We start from the raw sequence: 16429 nt of genomic DNA, 5'->3' as shown, positions 1-16429 counted from the left end.
GGGGGGGGGGACACCACCCTGCATGGAGGAATCAGAAACAGGATCACCCGCATGTGTAGAAGTATGAATTGGTAGGGAACACGCCTCTCGGAGGACAGGACCCCCAGAGGTGGATGGCTCAGCAGTCCTTTAATTCCCCGAGCCCGAGGAACCAGGCGCTCTGAAATGGCATACGTCACAAAACTGGTTGACATGTGCCAACGATTCCAATACAGATTCGTCACCGGACTCAGAATCTGAAATCAAAATAGTCTCGGTATCAGAATGCTCCGAAACTTCAGAATCCTCCATAACTGGATAGAGGAAATATCAAAATGGACTAAAGTATGAAAACAAAAATGGCACCTGACACCCACAATGGCTGGGGCATTCACCACCTCCTATGACCAGACCCCTGCGAACTAAAATATCTCCTTCGCCACACAGTCAGGAATGCGGAAATGGGGAACGGAACCACGCCCGAACACAAGGTGAACCGAATAGTCCAAAAAAGCGCACCCAACCAAAAGGCTGCGTCACTTCCAAAGGCCTCAAAGTTCCAACCACAAGCCCATAAACATCACACATAACCAAGTTGAATCACATAACAAACATGATTATAAACCCCCCTGTTCAATAAACCCCCTCAGGAGATATTAACCCTCAATTCCAAGATACTAACAGAGACTCACTGAGACCCTCAAGACATATAGTTATACCCGCAAGGGTGTGTAACCTCTCGGGAAAATATTCACATTACAGTACATTGACTATAAAGTAAAATGAAACTATCTTACCGGAATCTACACCGTGGAACAGGAACACAGCCTTTCAAGTGTGACAGATAGTGGCATCGCCTCCGCCATGGACTCGAGAGAAGGAAGCAGGCAGCGAAGCGAAGTTCGACAACGCTGATTGCTTGAGGAGCTGTTAATATGAGTTGGGATGGTTTCGCAGAAAGACTCTCCCTGCATCTCCGAACTCTAACTTTCATCCAAGCCCTCACTGAGAGACTGACAGGACTACTTAAAACTCCTGTCCCATGCTGAAGAGTACTTCCCTCCATAATAAACAAAAAACTAAAATTCTGACACGTCTCTGCCAACCTCCTGGGACGAAAGGCAAAGAATGACTGGGGGATGAGGGGAGTGGGAGGAGTATGTAAGCCTTAGGCTGGGTTGTCTTTGCCTCCTCCTGGTGGCCAGGTTCTTATTTCCCAAAAGTAATACATGCAGCTGTGGACTCTTTCCATTTAAGAAGAAAATACAAATTCTGTAACCTAGGTTTTTAAAATGCTGCAAATCAATAGCAATGGGTTTAGGCAATTTGCAGCATTTTAAAAGGTTAGGCTACAGAATTTTTTTTGTGTGTGTTTGTGGCCTCTCTAGGTAGCACGGGAAAAACACAATTTTTACACAAAAGCAAGAGATTTATTGTCCATTTAAGCTTTTAAGCTAAAGCAGCAAATAATGAATAATAGTATCAAAAATACATATGTACTTACGGATGAAGAGCCCAGCATGGATTTCGGAGACCGTATAATTCCTGCTATGGAATGACGTAACGTATCAAACTTTGATACCTTTTCTTTCTTATCCTGTTAAAAATGAAAAGAAACCAGATTAGATAAGAATTCTAGACAGCCAAGTGGCAACTACAGCCTTTTACTATAAAAAAATAAAGTATATTGCTTCAGTAACACATTTGGGTGATTGATATTCGAGGCTACAAATTTGTTGCAAAAAATATTATTTTCCTTAGTTTTTGCAAGTCTTTCTTAAAGCTGTCAGGAATGTGGATTACAATAATAAAATGGCCGGAACAACTTCGATTTGTATTGTTAACTCTTCTCCTGTTTTTCTCAACCTTATTGTTTATCCTTTTCCAGTTACTTCATTTATCTCTTTACTTCCTTCGATTCTTATTGTTGCCTTACTTTTGTCAACTTCCCTTCTCCGGCACTCTTTCCTTATGCCACATTTTACCCCTACACATGCATTTATATACATGGCTAAAAGATTTATGGGTAATGGAGACCTTATAAACTATTTCCCAACTATCCCTGTTTTTCAGATCTTTTGTGCCTCCGGGATAGGTCAAAAGAACTATAATCATCATCATCATCCTCCTCCACCAACAACCTGGACAGAATTTAATTTAATACTACACAGTTTACACACATTTTTTATATATAACTAGATTTAGAAAAACTGTTGATACCTCAATAATCATTTGGACACACAGGGAAATGAAACCCAAAAATGATTTTGTGATTCAGACATACAAAAAAAGCTTTCAATTTACTTATATTATTGTCTGCAAAAACAGCATATTTATTTATTGGCATTTCTGGATTGGACGTAATGCATTCAAGTGAAACTTCTGTATCCTTTAAACAGCTTCAAGCATTAAAGTACTAGAAGCACAACATATTCACAGGAAACTGCTAAGTGCTGCAATTGCCTCCTACACAAGAGAGATCTACACACAAAACCATCTCTATTTAGATAGATGGTTTAATTTTTGTATAAAGCATGTTCTGCACAAATGCTCTTGCACAGGGAAAAGGTCCTGCTGCCTTACTTCTATATAACTAATTATGTCAATTTTAAACTCTCTCTCTGTAATATCAGTGTAGCATCCACCGCATCCATTTATAGGTCAATAATATTTAAGCAGATTACAAATATATTTAAAAAGACACTGGTAATCCCAACAGCATAGGAAATGGATTACCAGAGATAAATATGTTTTGTCATAGGTAGTTAATATTTTTGGGCATTACAAGCAATATACATTTTTTATATTATTTACAAACAGATTATCAAAATCTATAACAGTGTTTTTTGAGTTATTAATCAGTTTCCATATCCGGAGTTGAATCAATTGGAGTTAGATAATTAAAAATAAATAAATCACAAAACGCAATAATAAATAGGAAACAGATTTTGCAATAAAAACAGAAATCTGCAACCTCCATATAGTTTTGACACTTTGACGAATAGATACATAAATAGGAGGCAAATTCTGATCCAAAATAAGCAAAGAACAAATAAAAGAATATGTTTGTCATTACTCATGTTTAAAGACACTGAAACCTTATTTTTTCTAACATTTAAATGAGATTAAAGGACCATTAATGCCAAAGTTATACTGTCCTGATTCAGATAGAACATACAATTTTAAACAACTTTCAAATTCACATCCATTATCTAAATATCAACAATCTTTTTATATGCACACATTCTAAGGCACCAGCTCCTACTGAGCATGTGCAAGATTCACAAAAAAATACATATATGCATTTTGTGTTTGGCTGGTGGTTGTCACATGATGGAATGGGTAGGATACATAGAGGGAGAGAGAGATGGGGGTAGAGAGAGGTTGGGGTAGAGAAAGAGAGAATTTATAAATTGCAATCATTTTGCAGGAATATAATTAATGTGTTCGCCTGCATGATTATAAACTTATCGTAGTAACCAACCTTGAGATAATGACAGTTCTGAACTCTTTTTACTTTAGACTAGATTTATGCACTTTCCTTACTTTGTCTACATTAATTGTAAAGTATTGAAACGTCCCTTTCAATAGTTTGAGATCAAATCCTCTAAGGCAGGGGTGGACAAGAGGTAGATCGCGGTCTACCAGTGAACCGCGAGTGAATTTTGAGGTGACCGCCTGGAAAATTTCAAAAGTCTGCATAATAAAAACAGAATTTATGTTTACCTGATAAATTGCTTTCTCCAACGGTGTGTCCGGTCCACGGCGTCATCCTTACTTGTGGGATATTCTCTTCCCCAACAGGAAATGGCAAAGAGCCCAGCAAAGCTGGTCACATGATCCCTCCTAGGCTCCGCCTTCCCCAGTCATTCGACCGACGTAAAGGAGGAATATTTGCATAGGAGAAACCATATGATACCGTGGTGACTGTAGTTAAAGAAAATAAATTATCAGACCTGATTAAAAAACCAGGGCGGGCCGTGGACCGGACACACCGTTGGAGAAAGCAATTTATCAGGTAAACATAAATTCTGTTTTCTCCAACATAGGTGTGTCCACGGCATCATCCTTACTTGTGGGAACCAATACCAAAGCTTTAGGACACGGATGAAGGGAGGGAGCAAATCAGGTCACCTAAATGGAAGGCACCACGGCTTGCAAAACCTTTCTCCCAAAAATAGCCTCAGAAGAAGCAAAAGTATCAAACTTGTAAAATTTGGTAAAAGTGTGCAGTGAAGACCAAGTCGCTGCCTTACATATCTGATCAACAGAAGCCTCGTTCTTGAAGGCCCATGTGGAAGCCACAGCCCTAGTGGAATGAGCTGTGATTCTTTCAGGAGGCTGCCGTCCGGCAGTCTCATAAGCCAATCTGATGATGCTTTTAATCCAAAAAGAGAGAGAGGTAGAAGTTGCTTTTTGACCTCTCCTTTTACCAGAATAAACAACAAACAAGGAAGATGTTTGTCTAAAATCCTTTGTAGCATCTAAATAGAATTTTAGAGCGCGAACAACATCCAAATTGTGCAACAAACGTTCCTTCTTTGAAACTGGATTCGGACACAAAGAAGGCACGACGATCTCCTGGTTAATGTTTTTGTTAGAAACAACTTTCGGAAGAAAACCAGGTTTAGTACGTAAAACCACCTTATCTGCATGGAACACCAGATAAGGAGGAGAACACTGCAGAGCAGATAATTCTGAAACTCTTCTAGCAGAAGAAATTGCAACCAAAAACAAAACTTTCCAAGATAATAACTTAATATCAACGGAATGTAAGGGTTCAAACGGAACCCCCTGAAGAACTGAAAGAACTAAATTGAGACTCCAAGGAGGAGTCAAAGGTTTGTAAACAGGCTTGATTCTAACCAGAGCCTGAACAAAGGCTTGAACATCTGGCACAGCTGCCAGCTTTTTGTGAAGTAACACAGACAAGGCAGAAATCTGTCCCTTCAAGGAACTTGCAGATAATCCTTTCTCCAATCCTTCTTGAAGAAAGGATAGAATCTTAGGAATTTTTACCTTGTCCCAAGGGAATCCTTTAGATTCACACCAACAGATATATTTTTTCCATATTTTGTGGTAAATTTTTCTAGTTACAGGCTTTCTGGCCTGAACAAGAGTATCAATAACAGAATCTGAGAACCCTCGCTTTGATAAGATCAAGCGTTCAATCTCCAAGCAGTCAGTTGGAGTGAGACCAGATTCGGATGTTCGAACGGACCTTGAACAAGAAGGTCTCGTCTCAAAGGTAGCTTCCATGGTGGAGCCGATGACATATTCACCAGGTCTGCATACCAAGTCCTGCGTGGCCACGCAGGAGCTATCAAGATCACTGATGCCCTCTCCTGATTGATCCTGGCTACCAGCCTGGGGATGAGAGGAAACGGCGGAAATACATAAGCTAGTTTGAAGGTCCAAGGTGCTACTAGTGCATCTACTAGAGTCGCCTTGGGATCCCTGGATCTGGACCCGTAGCAAGGAACCTTGAAGTTCTGACGAGAGGCCATCAGATCCATGTCTGGAATGCCCCACAGTTGAGTAATTTGGGCAAAGATTTCCGGATGGAGTTCCCACTCCATCGGATGTAATGTCTGACGACTCAGAAAATCCGCTTCCCAATTTTCCACTCCTGGGATGTGGATTGCAGACAAGTGGCAGGAGTGAGTCTCCGCCCATTGAATGATTTTGGTCACTTCTTCCATCGCCAGGGAACTCCTTGTTCCCCCCTGATGGTTGATGTACGCAACAGTCGTCATGTTGTCTGATTGAAACCGTATGAACTTGGCCTTTGCTAGCTGAGGCCAAGCCTTGAGAGCATTGAGTATCGCTCTCAGTTCCAGAATATTTATCGGTAGAAGAGATTCTTCCCGAGACCAAAGACCCTGAGCTTTCAGGGGTCCCCAGACCGCGCCCCAGCCCATCAGACTGGCGTCGGTCGTGACAATGACCCACACTGGTCTGCGGAAGCTCATCCCCTGTGACAGGTTGTCCAGGGACAGCCACCAACGGAGTGAATCTCTGGTCCTCTGATTTACTTGTATCGTCGGAGACAAGTCTGTATAGTCCCCATTCCACTGACTGAGCATGCACAGTTGTAATGGTCTTAGATGAAGGCGCGCAAAAGGAACTATGTCCATTGCCGCTACCATCAAACCTATTACTTCCATGCACTGCGCTATGGAAGGAAGAGGAACGGAATGAAGTATTTGACAAGAGTTTAGAAGTTTTGTTTTTCTGGCCTCTGTCAGAAAAATCCTCATTTCTAAGGAGTCTATTATTGTTCCCAAGAAGGGAACCCTCGTTGACGGAGATAGAGAACTCTTTTCTACGTTCACTTTCCATCCGTGAGATCTGAGAAAGGCCAGGACAATGTCCGTGTGAGCCTTTGCTTGAGGAAGGGACGACGCTTGAATCAGAATGTCGTCCAAGTAAGGTACTACTGCAATGCCCCTTGGTCTTAGCACCGCTAGAAGGGACCCTAGTACCTTTGTGAAAATCCTTGGAGCAGTGGCTAATCCGAACGGAAGTGCCACGAACTGGTAATGCTTGTCCAGGAATGCGAACCTTAGGAACCGATGATGTTCCTTGTGGATAGGAATATGTAGATACGCATCCTTTAAATCCACCGTGGTCATGAATTGACCTTCCTGGATGGAAGGAAGAATTGTTCGAATGGTTTCCATTTTGAACGATGGAACCTTGAGAAACTTGTTTAGGATCTTGAGATCTAAGATTGGTCTGAACGTTCCCTCTTTTTTGGGAACTACGAACAGATTGGAGTAGAACCCCATCCCTTGTTCTCCTAATGGAACAGGATGAATCACTCCCATTTTTAACAGGTCTTCTACACAATGTAAGAATGCCTGTTTTTTTATGTGGTCTGAAGACAATTGAGACCTGTGGAACCTCCCCCTTGGGAGACTATTTCTAGCGCCCAAGGATCCAGAACATCTCTTGCCCAAGCCTGAGCGAAGAGAGAGAGTCTGCCCCCCACCAGATCCGGTCCCGGATCGGGGGCCAACATCTCATGCTGTCTTGGTAGCAGGTTTCTTGGCCTGCTTTCCCTTGTTCCAGCCTTGCATTGGTCTCCAGGCTGGCTTGGCTTGAGAAGTATTACCCTCTTGCTTAGAGGACGTAGCACTTGGGGCTGGTCCGTTTCTACGAAAGGGACGAAAATTAGGTTTATTTTTGGCCTTGAAAGACCTATCCTGAGGAAGGGCGTGGCCCTTGCCCCCAGTGATATCAGAGATAATCTCTTTCAAGTCAGGGCCAAACAGCGTTTTCCCCTTGAAAGGAATGTTAAGCAATTTGTTCTTGGAAGACGCTTCCGCTGACCAAGATTTTAACCAAAGCGCTCTGCGCGCCACAATAGCAAACCCAGAATTTTTCGCCGCTAACCTAGCCAATTGCAAAGTGGCGTCTAGGGTGAAAGAATTAGCCAATTTGAGAGCACGGATTCTGTCCATAATCTCCTCATAAGAAGGAGAATTACTAGTGATCGCCTTTTCTAGCTCATCGAACCAGAAACACGCGGCTGTAGTGACAGGGACAATGCATGAAATTGGTTGTAGAAGGTAACCTTGCTGAACAAACATCTTTTTAAGCGAACCTTCTAATTTTTTATCCATAGGATCTTTGAAAGCACAACTATCTTCTATGGGTATAGTGGTGCGTTTGTTTAGAGTAGAAACCGCCCCCTCGACCTTGGGGACTGTCTGCCATAAGTCCTTTCTGGGGTCGACCATAGGAAACAATTTTTTAAATATGGGGGGAGGGACGAAAGGTATACCGGGCCTTTCCCATTCTTTATTTACAATGTCCGCCACCCGCTTGGGTATAGGAAAAGCTTCGGGGGGCCCCGGGACCTCTAGGAACTTGTCCATTTTACATAGTTTCTCTGGGATGACCAAATTCTCACAATCATCCAAAGTGGATAACACCTCCTTAAGCAGAGCGCGGAGATGTTCCAACTTAAATTTAAATGTAATCACATCAGGTTCAGCTTGTTGAGAAATTTTCCCTGAATCTGAAATTTCTCCCTCAGACAAAACCTCCCTGGCCCCCTCAGACTGGTGTAGGGGCCCTTCAGAAACAATATCATCAGCGTCCTCATGCTCTTCAGTATTTTCTAAAACAGAGCAGTCGCGCTTTCGCTGATAAGTGGGCATTTTGGCTAAAATGTTTTTGATAGAATTATCCATTACAGCCGTTAATTGTTGCATAGTAAGGAGTATTGGCGCGCTAGATGTACTAGGGGCCTTCTGTGTGGGCAAGACTGGTGTAGACGAAGGAGGGGATGATGCAGTACCATGCTTACTCCCCTCACTTGAGGAATCATCTTGGGCATCATTTTCTCTAAATTTTGTGTCACATAAATCACATCTATTTAAATGAGAAGGAACCTTGGCTTCCCCACATTCAGAACACAGTCTATCTGGTAGTTCAGACATGTTAAACAGGCATAAACTTGATAACAAAGTACAAAAAACGTTTTAAAATAAAACCGTTACTGTCACTTTAAATTTTAAACTGAACACACTTTATTACTGCAATTGCGAAAAAGTATGAAGGAATTGTTCAAAATTCACCAAAATTTCACCACAGTGTCTTAAAGCCTTAAAAGTATTGCACACCAAATTTGGAAGCTTTAACCCTTAAAATAACGGAACCGGAGCCGTTTTTATATTTAACCCCTTTACAGTCCCTGGTATCTGCTTTGCTGAGACCCAACCAAGCCCAAAGGGGAATACGATACCAAATGACGCCTTCAGAAAGTCTTTTCTATGTATCAGAGCTCCTCACACATGCATCTGCATGTCATGCTTCTCAAAAACAAGTGCGCAATACAGGCGCGAAAATGAGACTCTGCCTATGATTAGGGAAAGCCCCTAGAGAATAAGGTGTCCAATACAGTGCCTGCCGGTTATTTTACAAAATTCCCAAGATTAAAATAATTCCTCAAGGCTATGGAGTATAAAATATGTTTATATATAAATCGATTTAGCCCAGAAAATGTCTACAGTCTTAAAAAGCCCTTGTGAAGCCCTTATTTACTGTCTGTAATAAAAATGGCTTATCGGATCCCATAGGGAAAATGACAGCTTCCAGCATTACATCGTCTTGTTAGAATGTGTCATACCTCAAGCAGCAAAAGTCTGCTCACTGTTCCCCCAACTGAAGTTAATTCCTCTCAACAGTCCTGTGTGGAACAGCCATCGATTTTAGTAACGGTTGCTAAAATCATTTTCCTCTTACAAACAGAAATCTTCATCTCTTTTCTGTTTCAGAGTAAATAGTACATACCAGCACTATTTTAAAATAACAAACTCTTGATTGAATAATAAAAACTACAGTTAAACACTAAAAAACTCTAAGCCATCTCCGTGGAGATGTTGCCTGTACAACGGCAAAGAGAATGACTGGGGAAGGCGGAGCCTAGGAGGGATCATGTGACCAGCTTTGCTGGGCTCTTTGCCATTTCCTGTTGGGGAAGAGAATATCCCACAAGTAAGGATGACGCCGTGGACCGGACACACCTATGTTGGAGAAAGAAACATTTCTCACATCTAGATTCTGAGTGAAGAGTCTCGTCACCATAGATGTATGAGAAATGTTTGTTATGCAGACTTTTGAAATCAGCTATGAGTCTATGATGGCGGTGTGTGTGCTTCAGCATGTGCGACACGGCTGTAGCTGAACTCGCCACGGGTAAGATGCTGCTCGGTATCCATGTGTTTGGCAGTTCCAGGTCCTGCTCTGTCCAATATTCTGCTGCTACTTTCTAGTTCTGTCCTTACTTGTCACCAGGCTATGCTGGGTGAATGGTCTGGTGTTGTTTTTTACCCCAGGGTCTGTTACTCCCCCTCAGGTTCTTTTACTTACTCTGTACCAGGCTTTGATGCTGCTCTCTGATACTTTCTCTGACACACTAATATTATCTATACTGTGCTAGTTTCTGCAGCTTTCTGTTCCCAGAATTTGTTGTCACCAAATAGTGCAGGTCAGTGCTGTTGCTGCTATACCAGTCTCTGGTTGCTGTGTAAGGTGGTACAAAGCCTGCAGGTCCTGCCGCTATCACTGTCCCAACTATTAGCAATAGTCTTCAGCTAGTAGCGGACAGATGAAAAGCAGCCAACAGGACCTGCGCCCCCTAATCAACCTGACATGGCGTCCAATAAAATTACTTTGTAGAATGAGTCTGTCTATGATTGGCTGAGAATAGTTCATTGTCATCGTTGTACCTGAGCTGTGGGTTTCCCATGTGTTCCAGGCTTGACTACTCCGATAGCCAAAGACTTGATTGTGAGACTACTTATTTATACGCAGGCGCGGTACACAGATACGGTTGCTTAATGGTCCCAGTGTGACGTAAAGAAAAGAGCTCTCGCAGTAAGTAAAGAGCGTGGCTGATTTTTAAAGCTATATTATTTGTGGCAAAAATACAATTTTTAATTGGAATAAAATTAAAGGTAGCCCTTGCCTTACAAAAGTCTGCCCACCCCTGCTCTAAGGCTACCAAATAATAACTAAACCAAATATCTCAACATAAATATTGCAGTATATAATTTCTTTTAACATCTTAAATTTGCATGGTACACAGAAGTTACATTTCACAGCGTGGAGCCCATTTTGGGCACCGGACATTTTTGCATTTTTCTAGTATTTGTAGACAAACACTGGAAAGCTAAATGCTTTAATTTGTAAGTTGCTTTCGCAGTGAATATCTGATCACATTATAAAAAACATAATTTATGTAAGAACTTACCTGATAAATTAATTTCTTTCATATTAGCAAGAGTCCATGAGCTAGTGACGTATGGGATATACATTCCTACCAGGAGGGGCAAAGTTTCCCAAACCTCAAAATGCCTATAAATACACCCCTCACCACACCCACAATTCAGTTTAACGAATAGCCAAGAAGTGGGGTGATAAGAAAAAAGTGCGAAAGCATAAAAAATAAGGAATTGGAATAATTGTGCTTTATACAAAAAAAATCATAACCACCACAAAAAGGGTGGGCCTCATGGACTCTTGCTAATATGAAAGAAATGAATTTATCAGGTAAGTTCTTACATAAATTATGTTTTCTTTCATGTAATTAGCAAGAGTCCATGAGCTAGTGACGTATGGGATAATTAATACCCAAGATGTGGATCTTCCACGCAAGAGTCACTAGAGAGAGAAGGGATAAAATAAAGACAGCCAATTCCGCTGAAAAATAATCCACACCCCAAACAAAGTTTAAATCTTATAATGAAAAAAACTGAAATTATAAGCAGAAGAATCAAACTGAAACAGCTGCCTGAAGTACCTTTCTACCAAAGACTGCTTCAGAAGAAGAAAATACATCAAAATAGTAGAATTTAGTAAAAGTATGCAAAGAAGACCAAGTTGCTGCTTTGCAAATCTGATCAACCGAAGCTTCATTCCTAAATGCCCAGGAAGTAGAAACTGACATAGTCGAATGAGCTGTAATCCTTTGAGGCAGAGTTCTACCTGACTCAACATAAGCATGATGAATCAAAGACTTTAACCAAGATGCCAAAGAAATGGCAGAGGCCTTCTGACCTTTCCTAGAACCAGAAAAGATAACAAATAGACTAGAAGTCTTTCGGAAATCTTTAGTAGCTTAAACATAATATTTCAAAGCTCTAACTACATCCAAAAAATGCAACGATCTTTCCTTTGAGTTCTTAGGATTAGGATACAATGAAGGAACCACAATTTCTCTACTAATGTTGTTAGAATTCACAACCTTAGGTAAAAATTTAAATGATGTTCGCAAAACTGCCTTATCCTGATGAAAAATCAGAAAAGGAGACTCACAAGAAAGAGCAGATAATTCAGAAACTCTTCTAGCAGAAGAGATGGCCAAAAGAAACAAAACTTTCCAAGAAAGTAATTTAATATCCAGCGAATGCATAGGTTCGAACGGAGGAGCTTGAAGAGCCCCCAGAACCAAATTCAAACTCCAAGGAGGAGAAATTGACTTAATGACAGGTTTTATACGAACCAAAGCCTGTACAAAACAATGAATATCAGGAAGATTAGCAATCTTTCTGTGAAAAAGAACAGAAAGAGCAGAGATTTGTCCTTTCAAGGAACTTGCAGACAAACCTTTATCCAAACCATCCTGAAGAAACTGTAAAATTCTAGGAATTCTAAAAGAATGCCAAGAAAAATGATGAGAAGAACACCAAGAAATGTAAGTCTTCCAGACTCGATAATATATCTTCCTAGACACAGATTTACGAGCCTGTAACATAGTATTAATTACGGAGTCAGAGAAACCTCTATGACTGAGAATCAAGCGTTCAATCTCCATACCTTCAAATTTAAGGATTTGAGATCCTGATGGAAAAAAGGACCTTGCGATAGAAGGTCTGGTCTTAACGGAAGAGTCCACGATTGGCCATCCGAACAAGATCCGCATACCAAAACCTGTGAGGCCATGCTGGAGCCACCAGCAGAACAAACGAACGCTCCTTTAGAATCTTGGAAATCACTCTTGGAAGAAGAACTAGAGGCGTAAAGATATAGGCAGGATGATACTTCCAAGGAAGTGACAATGCATCCACTGCTTCCGCCTGAGGATCCCTGGATCTGGACAGATACCTGGGAAGCTTCTTGTTTAGATGAGAAGCCATCAGATCTATTTCTGGAAGTCCCCAGATTTGAACAATCTAAAGAAATACCTCTGGGTGAAGAGACCATTCGCCCGGATGTAATGTTTGGCGACTGAGATAATCCGCTTCCCAATTGTCTATACCTGGGATGTGAACCGCAGAAATTAGACAGGAGCTGGATTCCGCCCATACAAGTATTCAAGATACTTCTTTCATAGCCAGAGGACTGTGAGTCCCTCCTTGATGATTGACATATGCCACGGTTGTGACATTGTCCGTCTGAAAACAAATGAACGACTCTCTCTTTAGAAGAGGCCACGACTGAAGAGCTCTGAAAATCACACGGAGTTCCAAAATGTTGATTGGTAATCTCGCCTCCTGAGATTCCCAAACCCCCTGTGCTGTCAGAGACCCCCATACCGCTCCCCAACCTGTCAGACTTGCATCTGTTGAGATCACAGTCCAGGTCGGAAGAACAAAAGAAGCCCCCTGAACTAAACGATGGTGGTCTGTCCACCACGTTAGAGAGTGTCGTACATTCGGTTTTAAAGATATTAATTGTGATATCTTTGTATAATCCCTGCACCACTGGTTCAGCATACAGAGCTGAAGATGTCGCATGTGAAAACGAGCAAAGGGGATTGCGTCCGATGCAGCAGTCATAAGACCTAGAATTTCCATGCATAAGGCTACCGAAGGGAATGATTGAGACTGAAGGTTTCGACAAGCTGAAACCAATTTCAGACGTCTCTTGTCCGTTAACGACAGTCATGGACACTGAATCTATCTGGAAAACTAAAAAGGTTACCCTTGTCTGAGGAATCAACAAACTCTTTGGTAAATTGATACTCCAACCATGTTCTCGAAGAAACGATACAAGTCGATTCGTATGAGATTCTGCTAAATGTGAAGACTGAGCAAGTACCAAGATATCGTCCAAATAAGGAAATACCACAATACCCTGTTCTCCGATTACATATAGCAGGGCACCAAGAACCTTTGTAAAAATCCTTGGAGCTGTTGCTAGGCCAAACGGCAGAGCCATAAACTGGTAATGCTTGTCTAGAAAAGAGAATCTCAGAAACTGATAGTGATCTGGATGAATCGGAATATGCAGATATGCATCTTGTAAATCTATTGTGGACATATAATGCCCTTGCTGAACAAAAGGCAGAATAGTCCTTATAGTTACCATTTTGAATGTTGGTATTCTTACATAACGATTCAATATTTTTAAATCCAGAACTGAAGGAATTCTCCTTCTTTGGTACAATGAATAGATTTGAGTAAAACCCCAGACCCTGTTCCAGAACTGGAACTGGTACAATTACTCCAGCCAACTCTAGATCTGAAACACATTTCAGAAACGCTTGAGCCTTCACTGGATTTATTGGAACACGAGAAAGAAAAAATCTTCTTGCAGGAGGCCTTATCTTGAAGCCTATTCTGTACCCTTGTGAAACAATGTTCTGAATCCAAAGATTGTGAATCGAATTGATCCAAATTTCTTTGAAAAATCGTAATCTGCCCCCTACCAGCTGAGCTGGAATGAGGGCCGCACCTTCATGTGGACTTGGGAGCTGGCTTTGGCTTTCTAAAAGGCTTGGATTTATTCCAGACTGGAGATGGTTTCCAAACTGATACCGTTCCTGTAGGGGAAGGATCAGGCTTTTGTTCCTTATTGTGACGAAAGGAACGAAAATGATTAGCAGCCCTATATTTACCTTTAGATTTTTTATCCTGTGGTAAAAAAGTTCCTTTCCCCCCAATAACAGTTGAAATAATAGAATCCAACTGTGAACCAAACAATTTATTACCTTGGAAAGAAAGGGAAAGCAAAGTTGACTTAGAAGACATATCAGCATTCCAAGTTTTAAGCCATAAAGCTCATCTAGCTAAAATAGCTAAAGACATATACCTGACATCAACCCTAATGATATCAAAGATGGCATCACAAATAAAGTTATTAGCATGTTGAAGAAGATTAACAATGCTATGAGTATTATGATCTGTTACTTGTTATGCTAAAGCCTCCAACCAGAAAGTTGAAGCTGCAGCAACATCTGCCAAAGATATAGCGAGCCTAAGAAGATTACCTGAACATAAGTAAGCTTTTCTTAGAAAGGATTCAATTTTCCTATCTAAAGGATCCTTAAAGGAAGTACTATCTGCCGTAGGAATAGTAGTACGTTTAGCAAGAGTTGAGATAGCCCCATCAACTTTAGGGATTTTGTCCCAAAACTCTAATCTGTCAGATGGCACAGGATATAATTTCTTAAACCGTTTAGAAGGAGTAAATGAATTACCCAAATTATTCCATTCCCTGGAAATTACTTCAGAAATAGCATCAGGAACGGGAAAAACCTCCGGAATAACTACAGGAGGTTTAAAAACCGTATTTAAACGTTTAGATTTAGTATCAAGAGGACCAGATTCCTCTATTTCTAATGCAATTAAGACTTCTTTAAGTAAAGAACGAATAAATTCCATTTTAAATAAATATGAAGATTTATCAGTATCAATCTCTGAAACAGAATCCTCTGAAACAGAAAAATCATTCTCAGAAACAGAATAAGAATGATGATGAAGTTTGAAAAGACTTTTTACGTTTACTGGAAGGAGGAATAACAGACATAGCCTTCCTAATAGATTTAGAAACAAAATCTCTTATGTTAACAGGAACACCCTGAGTATTAGATGTTGATGGAACAGCAACAGGTAATGGAACATTACTAAAGGAAATATTATCTGCATTAGAAAGTTTGTCATGACATTCATCACAAACAACAGCCGGAGGAACAGTTACCACAAGTTTACAACAAATACACTTAACTTTGGTAGATCCAGCATCAGGCAGCGATTTTCCAGAAGTAGCTTCTGATTCAGGGTCAAACTGAGACATCTTGCAATATGTAATAGAAAAAACAACATATAAAGCAAAATTGATCAAATTCCTTAAATGACAGTTTCAGGAATGGGAAAAAATGCCAATGAACAAGCTTCTAGCAACCAGAAGCAAATAAACAATGAGACTTAAATAATGTGGAGATAATAATGAAGCTCATATTTTTTAGCGCCAAAAAAGACGCCCACATTATTTGGCGCCTAAATGCTTTTGGCACCAAAAATGACGCCACATCCGGTGACGCCGACATTTTTGGCGCAAAAACGTCAAAAAAATTACGCAACTTCCGGCGACAAGTATGACGCCGGAAATGACAAAGAAAATTTTTGCGCCAAAAAAGTCTGCGCCAAGAATGACGCAATAAAATTAAGCATTTTCAGCCCCCGCGAGCCTAACAGCCCACAGGAAAAAAAGTCAAATTTTTAAGTTAAGAAAAATTGATTATTCATATGCATTATACCAAATAATGAAACTGACTGTCTGAAATAAGGAATATCGAACATCCTGAATCAAGGCAAATAAATGTTTAAACACATATATTTAGAACTTTTATATAAAAGTGCCCAACCATAGCTTAGAGTGTCACAAAAAATAAGACTTACTTACCCCAGGACACTCATCTACATGTAGTAGAAAGCCAAACCAGTACTGAAACGAGAATCAGTAGAGGTAATAGTATATATAAGAGTATATCGTCGATCTGAAAAGGGAGGTAAGAGATGAATCTCTACGACCGATAACAGAGAACCTATGAAATAGACCCCGTAGAAGGAGATCATTGAATTCAAATAGGCAATACTCTCTTCACATCCCACTGCACACTGAGAGGAAAACCGGGCTCCAGCCTGCTGCGAAGCGCATATCAACGAAGAATCTAGCACAAACTTACTTCACCACCTCCACGGGAGGCAAAGTT

At 40.8% G+C, this 16429-nt stretch overlaps 1 protein-coding gene across 2 annotated transcripts in view; it reads right to left on the bottom strand.

Moving 5' to 3' along the window:
* Nucleotides 1–16429, bottom strand: part of FER (FER tyrosine kinase) — a 728481-nt gene that overhangs the window by 426207 nt on the left and 285845 nt on the right. For both annotated transcript variants that reach the window (XM_053701530.1, XM_053701531.1), the window contains exon 11: nt 1484–1576. In XM_053701530.1, the coding sequence (XP_053557505.1) occupies nt 1484–1576 (93 nt within the window). The remainder of the gene's footprint in view (nt 1–1483; nt 1577–16429) is intronic.

This window comes from Bombina bombina, chromosome 2 (assembly GCF_027579735.1).
Source record: "Bombina bombina isolate aBomBom1 chromosome 2, aBomBom1.pri, whole genome shotgun sequence".
Classification (NCBI taxonomy): Eukaryota; Metazoa; Chordata; class Amphibia; order Anura; family Bombinatoridae; genus Bombina; species Bombina bombina.
This window is presented reverse-complemented; position numbering and strand designations above follow the sequence as displayed.